The 9,970-nt window shown below is 44.5% G+C and overlaps 1 protein-coding gene across 2 annotated transcripts; it reads left to right on the forward strand.

The window, feature by feature from the left end:
- Positions 1-3,889: 3,889 nt before the first annotated feature.
- LOC123403887 (SPX domain-containing membrane protein OsI_08463) lies at positions 3,890-8,757 on the forward strand. 2 transcript variants are annotated; one of them, XM_045097800.1, is made up of 12 exons: positions 3,890-4,058; positions 4,178-4,268; positions 5,321-5,399; positions 5,612-5,732; positions 5,868-6,179; positions 6,307-6,411; positions 6,500-6,954; positions 7,043-7,347; positions 7,448-7,626; positions 7,727-7,917; positions 8,023-8,156; positions 8,296-8,757. In XM_045097800.1, the coding sequence occupies exons 3-12, from the start codon at positions 5,347-5,349 to the stop codon at positions 8,532-8,534; spliced, it is 2,094 nt and encodes a 697-aa protein (XP_044953735.1). In that variant the 5' UTR covers positions 3,890-4,058; positions 4,178-4,268; positions 5,321-5,346; the 3' UTR covers positions 8,535-8,757. The 2 variants fall into 2 exon arrangements, with proteins under 2 accessions (XP_044953735.1, XP_044953736.1); XM_045097801.1 differs by having other exon boundaries at positions 5,327-5,399.
- Positions 8,758-9,970: the final 1,213 nt, after the last annotated feature.

Raw genomic sequence — 9,970 nt, forward strand, 5'->3', positions numbered from 1 at the left:
TTATTCTTTGTGTGAAAATCATGATTGGACCAGCCTGTCTAAACGACAATAGTGTTCATGAACATCTCTACTGGTTTGGTAGTGTCACTTTTGGAGGCCTTGATTATGTTGGGTGTGACCGATAGTGGTGTGGATTGTTGGTAGGGTGCCTAGGTAGAGGACTATACTCTACGGTATACCTTAGCCGAGCATAGGAATTTTACTCATCCAAGGGATTGAACCTGGGTACGACCACCATCCACCTTCATTGTCGCTTATAACCCCTCACACATCACCCCTCTCTCTAGTCTATCCCACAACCATGAGTAGATCGTAAGATCAGTTGTACATTAATTGTCGACACAACTATCATGACTTTGGCTAGGAATGCATATAGATGGGAGAGTGGAATAGAGTAGTGGTGACATAGGTCGTGAGTGGTGATGGCTTACGACATGGTTTTCGTCTTTGGCTTGCTACCGTGTTTGTATAGTCTTCTATCCACAATTTTTGTTATGTTGCGATGAAGTTGGAATTACGCATCGTGGTGGACATCAGGAAATTGACAATGACACATGGAGGATGGATTCAATAAGTGATTGTGGCGGACTTAGTTTGTGCTAGTCTTGCAAGTTCAAAGGGTGAGCCGCATGAATCAATGTCGCCTTGTAGTTTGCAAGTGTCAGCATGTGGTTGCTCTGTCGTGGACCCTTCATGGGTGTGTTCTTCATGTATTCCTTCATAGGATTTCGCAATCGTAGTCCTTGTGTTCTTATATCCTTTATGGTTCAAAGCCTCCATTAACGTGGCTGTAGGATAGCGCTAACTATCCAAACCATGTAGAAAATATTCACTGAGCCAACTATCTTCACGATTCTCTCAACTCTACCTCCTTTAATTTTCACTTGTATGCATTTATTTTTCGCTTCCTATACTCTAGACTTGCATATGTGGGGTGCTCAGTAATACTACTCTAGAAAAGTATATAATCAGCCAAGAAAATTAAAATTTGGTAGAAGTGTCCCTTTTATGCTAAGTAGTCAATGCACACACACCCTCTAGACATACTTATCGATTCTACATTCCCACATATCATCAAAGATCTTTATCAAGAGAACCTTTTGTTATCGCATACAATTCCCTTTTGCCTCACGATAGTTACAAAACTTGAGGTGATACTTTTGTGATACCCCTCGATCAACACCTTAATCACTATACATAGTTATTCTTTTTACCGGTTTATACTCTTTTCTATTTTGCATATTCTGACCCCGTGACTAACACCTTAGATACCATGTTTGGGCAGACGATGCTAGCTAGCGTAATTTTGAGTAGGCCCAGAGTGTATCTCTCCATCACTGGAGGGGCAGATCCCAGTCTTCACATATCGAGCGCCACAACATACTTTTTCGGTGTACCTGGAAGTCACCTTTTATAATTACCATGTTATGTAGTAATGTTTGGCAACCCAAAATAACCATCCGATATTCGGGTCTATGGTATTCTCATGGTCTAAATATGCAATAAACGTTATCACTTTATATGAAAATACAAACACTGATAATGTAATCTTGCGGTAGTTCATAAGTTGGGTGTATCCAACACCATTGTTATCCCCAACTATTTGTTCTCATTATTACCGACATCCCTTTTTTACATTAAAAATGCCCATGATCAGGAAAACAAGATCATCTACATTATGTGAGCTAGTCCACGGGCTTGACTAGGGATCGTTTTGGTGTTTTATCTTTCTACACATGCAATTGGAGTTTCCTATCAATATCATATTCAAGAACCATTGCAATTATAACATAGAAATGCAACATTGATTATGGACATCAAAATAAAATAATAACATATTTATTATTGCATATAAGGTATATTTCCAACAAGTCATGTGTGTGTTATACATACGACACATCCCACTCTCACTGAAACTAAGTGCCATGTACGAGTCATAGGAGATGTGGGGCATGGAGCACCCCAACATGCCGTGATGCCCTTCTTAGTTGGAAGCAAACAAGCATCATGCAAACATCTATTCCTTAGTTAAAACTAGAAAAAAAAACGCCTTGATCCAAGCCGAAGTGACTACTATCATATTCAAATGTTTTGATGATATGGAAATAAGTCATATAGAGTTAATGCCATTAATATTTTCCTATGCCAATTTTTTTTAACTATAATATGGCTAGCAACTAAAGAACTGCATGTGACATTATTTCTCATGAATATTTGGTATTTTTTAATACTACCACTACGATATATGTGATATGGTAACGTTAGCATAACTTTCATGGTTTCCCTCTATCTCATCGTCAAGCTAGACACAATGTATCACTTTTAGTCATATATGGGTCTGAATCTGGGTAAAACCATCGCCCACCTTTGTCGTCGATGAGATTACTTGAGACATAACAGTCTCTACTATCTTCCACAACTCTTGGGAGATTGTAATGTCGAGTTTACATTAACCATCGACACATTTGTCATGTGGCTCGCTAGCAATACATGTGTATGGGTGAGGGGAATAGAATGACAATGATGGTGGTGGCGAGTGGTGTCAGGTCACAGCATGGGTTTCATCTTTAGTTTGATAGCGTGTTTCTAGAGTATTCTATGCACCACTTTTGTTGTGTTGCGATGAAGTTGGAATCACGTCGTAGTGGACGAGAAGATGTTGACAATGACACTTGGAAGAAAGCTTCATTGAGTTGTTATGGTGGACTTAGTCTGTGCTAATCTTGCAACTTTCTCGATTGAGGCTCATGAAATCAAAGTTGCATTTTGTTCACACAGTTACCTACCATTTGTTGCTTGCATGTGTGGCTTTGATGATGCACTTTGTTGATCACTTACTTGGTGGTTCCTTGTACTAAAACTAGAGTCGTGAGATAACTCGAGATGGATAGCTTTGACGACTAAAGTTTTCACGTCTATCGAATTTTGTGTTGCCATGGCACACATCGGCATGTGGTGCCCCGAGAGACGTTCACCAGGTTTGGGCATGTTTTAAGTTTAATTTTCATCTCGTTGTTCAATTAGCTAGAAATTTTCTTAGATTTTTACACCCTGTTTCTCGTAGGTGTCGTGGCTGATGTGCCTCGCCTCCTGTGGCCTTAGGGCCATGGAGCACGATGGATCCTCGCGAAAGGGCTCCGCTTTTAGACAGTTTCTTTTTAGTTTGGTTAGGGTTTGTGTCGTGCTCAGAAAGAAAAGACGACGCGGCTCCATGAAGATCGTATAATGGTCTCTTCGCCTAACTCCCGTCTTGGTGGTGCGTCTACCGTCGTGGCCTCGTGGGAGGACGTGTGGAGGTATGTATCCGATGGATCCGCTTGGATATGATCTTCATTCGTGTGTCCATAGGTTCGATCATTTCGATTTACGGTTCTCTTCATCGATGATGACGGTTGTTATTTTGATGTGTTGGTCCTACAACAAGGTGCTCTTGTAAGGCAAGGATGATGACGGTGGTGCGCCTTCAGCTTGTTTTAGTGGTTGTAGTCGTTGCCAGGTGCTCTACGACTTGATTGGATTCTTTTGATTTTGTCCCATAAAACTCGTTTTTATATTTTGATCAAACATCGATTTAGAAAGAAAATAAAACAGCAGAGCTAAAGATTAGTGGCCGAGTAACCTCACGCAGAAAACCAGGGGTAGTGAGGCGAGGGGCGTTTTCGTCCACAGCCCACGGCGCCATCCTATGCCAAAACGGGGCCGCGAGCCGTCCCGTCCCGGTCGAATCCGCCACGTCGGCATCGGCGACACGAGGGCGACGTACCGGCCGCAGCCCACCCCGGCCCCGGCCACATCCCCGGCGACGCCCCCCACCTCCATCTCCATGTACTCCTCCGTCCTCCCCCCCCCCCCCCCACCGTCGCCGCTATAAATACCTCCCTCTTCCTCTCTCCCTCGCACCTCCGGAGCCGACCACACAAGATACAGCCGAACCCAGCCATTGCATTCGCGCATACTGGTACGCATACGCGCGCCATTACCATTGCGCCGCGCTCTTCCGAAATCCCGGCCTCCTCATCCCCTTTCCGGTGCCTCCCGTTCGCAAGGGATCACTGTAGGTACGTGCGCATCTGTTCTCCTGTGTCTTCTGATTTTGGCCTGTGCAGGCCCTGTGCTGAATCTTGTTCCAAAACAATGGCACTGTTCTAAATGCGCCATCAATTTGTCGGTGTTGCAGGCGCGATCGGTTCGTTGATGGTCATCTAAATTCAGGAGATTGCTTCGCCGAACAAGGGAAGGGAGGAGCCGCCGAAGAACACGCGGCCGCGGTAAACAATCTGTTCCAATTTCTAGCACCTTGTCCGAAACAGGAATAACAATACTCATTTCTATTCATAGGAATCAGAGACTCGTTTCCCTCGGCGTGTCTCTATCGGCTTTGATTCTGGATTCGCCTCAAGTTCTTTTAATAAAATAGGAATACATTTCCCGTTTCCCGATTGAGACGATGCCAGAATCCCCTCTCGCTGTCTCGCCGGGCCAGTGATGCGATGCGAGCGCCGAAGAAGAACCATCTGCATTTGGGCAATCGCCCCCAATATCGCCGGAGTAGCACGGCGGTGATAGGCCATCCTCCTGAGTAGCTGAGCGGCGTTTTCCTAGGTTTATTTTAAGCGGGATGCTGACAAGAGAAGTAGAACACCACGGTCGCCGCTAGCGTACATATATGTTTCCTGACGTGTGACCCTCGGCCCTCTGGATCGTTTGCTCCGCATCATCTGGCCTGATGGTTCACTTTCCTGCACCACACTGGCTATGTGGCAAACTCCACGAGAAAAACAACGAGAAAAACTTCACCTGCACCTTTCTGGTACAGTGCTGCTACTGTAGTCTGAAGGTGATCTATTGCACGTTGTTTTCAAGGCCAGTTCAGAAAAGGAATTGTGTGAGCGCTATAATAGAGATGCTTAGCTCTTGGGAAACCTTGGAGCCATTTATTACGTGCCCTTTCCAGGGTTTTGTCTCACTATGTCACTAGTCGATTCTGTGCCATCTTGCTACGTGCCCTGCCCCTTTTGGAGCGGTCCCGAATACCTCAAGCTTTTGCCAGACATGTTAACATTATCTTAGGTTCTCCACTTATTAAAGGCTATTATGTCTTTTGTCCATGTACGCACTGACATGTCTGGCTTTGGCGCTTACTGTGCGCATTAGTTTTCTGTCTCAAGCTCGTTAAGATCTTCTGCTGAAAGCTACTCCCTTTGACATCTGAACCAATTATATGGCTGCAATTCTAAAGTGTTAACTAAATCAAAATAGTGTGCTTGAGTTGATTGGCTCTAGCCTCTATCGCCATGCTAACGATTTTGTTATTTTTTAGTTTCAGGTAGGTAGCGAAACGCCAAGATGGTTAATTTTGGGAAGGTACTGGTGTCGGATCAATTGGAGGAGTGGAAAGAGTATGTTGCCTTGCTGCTCCAAAATTCAGTTCCATGGCATTTTACTGTTATTTTTTACGATCATTTTACTGTTGTGACTGAATTGGTTAGATATGCATAAATTACGTGTCGCTGTTTTATCTTCGCAGATATAAGCTGATGAAAAATATCAATTTGTAAGCCCGTGCAATGGTCATTTGGAATCTTATGAATCATTTGCTCACTTTTTGCAGATACTATATTAATTACAAAATGATGAAGAAAAAGGTAAAACAGTATGTTCAGCAGACTCAAAGTGGTGGAAGAAATCATGAACAGGTTCTTAAAGAGTTCTCGAGGATGCTTGATGAGCAGGTAAAATATAGCAGAGTTGCTGATAGATTCATATTTTCATATAGAGGCTTTATTATTGATATATTCGTTCAACCAGCAATGTTTATTCTTTTTTGCCTCACACCATCTGTGTTCATGTAAGTTTCTTCATTGCAGATTGAAAAGGTTGTGCTCTTTCTACTGAAACAGCAAGGTCATCTTGCTAGCAGGATCGAGAAATTGGGACAACAGCGTGCCATACTTACAGAACATTGCGATATATCACAAGTTTCTCAAGTGCGAGAGGCTTATAGGCAAGTTGGACTTGATCTTGTGAAGCTCCTTAGATTTGTTGATATGAATGCTACTGGCATCCGGAAGATTCTTAAGAAGTTCGATAAGCGCTTCGGCTATCGATTTACAGATTATTATGTCTCAACTCGTGCAAATCATCCTTATTCTCAGCTTCAACCGATCTTCAAGCAAGTGGTAATTTCACTCTATTGGATTATCAGTTCATAAGTGGGGCTTCAGTGCATTTGCTTTTAGGGTGTCTGCCCTTGATTCCTTGTATTCTTCATCATTTTTTGCACTTATGATGCAGTTTTGAATGCAGGGTATCGTAGCTGTTGCTGGTGCTTTGACGCGTAACCTTGCATCTCTGCAAGATCACCAGGGAAGCTTTATATCCATCTATGATCATCCATCAATCACCCTGAAGGTCTCTTCTCAGCTGCTTCCGTAACCAGATAATGCAATTCTCATATATGCTCTCTAAATGAACATCTATACTCCTTTTCTATGTGCAGGACCCTGTCATCGAACAAATAAATAATTCAGTACAGAAACTCACGAACAGCACAACCTTCCTGAAATTCCTAGGACAGCACGCACTGATTGTTCCAGAAGACGTGCAAACTAGCTCAGAGGATCTTGTCGATGACCAGAGCTACCATTTCATGTCGCTGATGCTCAACCTAGTGAACACATTCCTCTACATGGTGAACACATATATCATTGTGCCTACTGCAGATGACTATTCGGTGAGCCTTGGTGCTGCGGCGACTGTTTGCGGTGTGATTATCGGGTCGATGGCAGTTGCCCAAGTGTTCTCTTCAGTTTATTTTAGTGCCTGGTCCAACAAGTCGTACTTTAGACCCCTCGTATTCAGCAGCATCATGCTGTTTTCCGGGAATCTGCTGTACGCGTTGGCGTATGATCTGAATTCCTTAACTGTTCTCATAGTTGGCCGGCTGCTCTGCGGGTATTGATTCTCTTTCTGTTCTCTAATTTACTGGTGTCTTGTTTAAAATGTTTGTCTGATCGATCACAGCGGCAACATGTGTATGCAGGTTGGGTTCTGCCAGAGCCGTGAACCGTCGGTATATCAGCGACTGTGTGCCTCTCAAAATCCGGCTGAAAGCCTCCGCAGGATTCGTCAGTGCTAGTGCACTTGGAATGGCATGCGGTCCTGCGCTGGCTGGCTTGCTGCAGACTGAATTCAAGATCTATGAAGTAACTTTTAATCAGAACACCTTGCCAGGGTGGATCATGTGCTTTGCTTGGGTTGCGAATTTGGTTTGGCTATGGATTTCATTCAAAGAGCCAGATCACTTTGCTCAAGAGAATGCTCTCAGCACACAGTCATCTGAATCTGGTAATCCTCATCGTTTGCATAGTTCAAAAGCAACTCTTGTCATGATCATGGAACCTAGGCTCCGGTTACATTTATTGACTTCAATTCTTTACCGTAATAGGCCATGGACGAAGTGATAATTTGGAGAGCGGTTTAGCACAGCCTTTGCTCACAGAGGCAAAGGAGAGGCGGAATGAAAACGCAGAGGATAACGGCGACAATGAAGAAGGCCGTAAAGAGAGTCATAAACCAGCAACATCGATTGCTGCAGCATACAGATTGCTCACGCCATCCGTGAAGGTTTCCTCCTAACCCCTTCAAAATTGACCCATTTTTTCTGCTAAATGTACTGGCTTCATCTGCGTTGGCTGACATATGATGCTCTTTACAAATATATCAGGTTCAGTTATTGATCTACTTCATGCTCAAGTTTGCAATGGAGATTCTACTCTCCGAATCTAGTGTCGTCACTACGTTCTATTTTAACTGGTCCACGAGCACCGTGGCCATCTTTCTAGCTGTTCTCGGGCTGACGGTTCTTCCGGTTAATGTCATTGTTGGAAGCTATATCACCAACCTGTTTCAGGACAGGTAACTTGTGTGCTTCATCACACTGCACGCTATAGAGCAGTTCTCTTCTCTTGCCCACTGCAGTTCTCTGACCGTTTCATATCCATTTTATTTCTCCATCTGAAGGCAAATCTTGGTGGCGTCTGAGATCATGGTCCTGATCGGCATCGCCTCGAGCTTCCACTTCAGCTCCAGCTACTGCGTCGCACAGTACGTCGTGTCGGCCCTCATCACGTTTGTATTCGCCGAGGTTCTTGAAGGTAAAGAACCTAAACAGCCCACCACCACCAACGCAAAGCCTGAAGCAGGCGTGAAGTGTTTTCTTTTCTGAAACTGGCATCGCAAGCATTTCTTTTCTGAAACTTGCATTGGGTTTCTCACCTCTTCTGAACGTCGCAGGGGTCAACCTGTCCCTCCTCTCCCGGGTGATGTCGTCGAGGCTCTCCCGGGGCACCTACAACGGCGGGCTCCTCTCGACGGAGGCCGGGACGCTGGCCCGCGTCGCCGCGGACATGACGATCACCGCCGCGGGGTACCTGGGGCAGAGCCAGCTCCTGAACGCCACCCTGCTCCCGTCCCTGGTCATCTGCGTAGCCTCCATCGCCGCGACGTTCGGCACTTACAACACCCTGTACTGACAAACGGCGCCCCACGATGCACTTGAAGCTAAGCATGGACCAATATGCGCGGCGAGGCCAAGCTGCTAGTCGAAGCTTTGTGGCGTCGCTGTAAATGTTAGGCCCTCGCTGCCAGTGCGAGGTGCTGCGTTTGTGGTGTACCGTGTATGGAAGCTTGTGGTATCAAACTAGCAAATGTTGTAGCAGACACACGGTTCTAATAAAGCCGTACTGATCCATCCAATGCTTTTTTAGAACACACTACAGAAGCAGACGTTCGTATATTTATGAACACACACGAAGACTCTACCTCTATGAATATGAAAGGCTGACTTGTTATATTATCTTAAGATTGATGAAACCATCACAGACGCGTCGTAATTGATGAGAATGTCTACTCCTATTAAACACGCATCGGAATTAATCTTGAACTCACACAAAGAGCTAAAAGTACACAAAGATTTTGATACTTGAACAAGGAGCAACTAGTTAGCGAGCACTCCTTCGGGAGCCTCCTAGCGATCACTCTCGCATGTCGTCACTCGGCGTGTTTTTAGCCGTCGCCACGTGTCGCGTTTTAAACGTTCCCTTCATATTTTTATTTTTTTCGTACGTGTCTTCGGCTTTTTAAAGTGGTTTTTTCGGATTTTTTTGGTGTTCCGGTTTTTCACCGGTCTTTCGTAACTTTTTTCTTTTTTTTGAAAAAACCGTGTTTTCTGTTTTTCTTTTCGTGAGGCACGGTTTGGCTTTCGCGAGAGGCACGGTTTTGCCTTCACGAGAGGCACGGCCGTGCCTCTCGAAAAGAGAAAAAAATGTGTTCACTGTTTTTTTTTGGAAGAGGCACGGTTTTGCTTCCTCGAAAGACACGGTTTTGCATTCGCGAGAGGCACGCCTGTGCCTTTCGAAAAGGAAAAAAACGCGTTTTCTATTTTTTTGTGAGAGGCATGGTTTCGCTTCCGAGAAAGGCATGGTTTTGCCTTCGAGAGAGGCACACCCGTGTCTCTCCCGAAAGGGAAAAAACGTGTTTTTTTTTGCAAGAAGTACGATTTTGCTTCCGCGAAAGACACGGTTTTGCCTTCGTGAGAGGCACGTCCGTGCTCCTCCCGAAAGGGAAAAACGTGTTTTTTGCTCTCTTTTTTCCGCGACAGACACAATTTTGCCTTCGCGAAAGGCACAACCTGTGCTTCTCGAAAAGGGAAAAACACATTTTCTGTTTTTGTTCTATCGCTTGAGGCACGGTTTTTTTCTTCCGTTTTTTTCTTGAGGCACGAGGATCTAGTTTTGCCTCGAAGCGTTTTTTATCGCTTCAGGCATGGTTTTTTTTCTTCCGTTTTCTTCATTTTCTTTCTTTGTGCCTCTTGAAAAAAAATGTGTTTTTTCTTCCATGAGAAGGATAGATTTACTTTTCGTGAAGGTCTGGATTTGTTTCTGCGAGAGACAAGATTGTTTTTCCTTCC

This window comes from Hordeum vulgare, chromosome 6H (genome assembly GCF_904849725.1).
Source record: "Hordeum vulgare subsp. vulgare chromosome 6H, MorexV3_pseudomolecules_assembly, whole genome shotgun sequence".
Lineage (NCBI taxonomy): Eukaryota > Viridiplantae > Streptophyta > Magnoliopsida > Poales > Poaceae > Hordeum > Hordeum vulgare.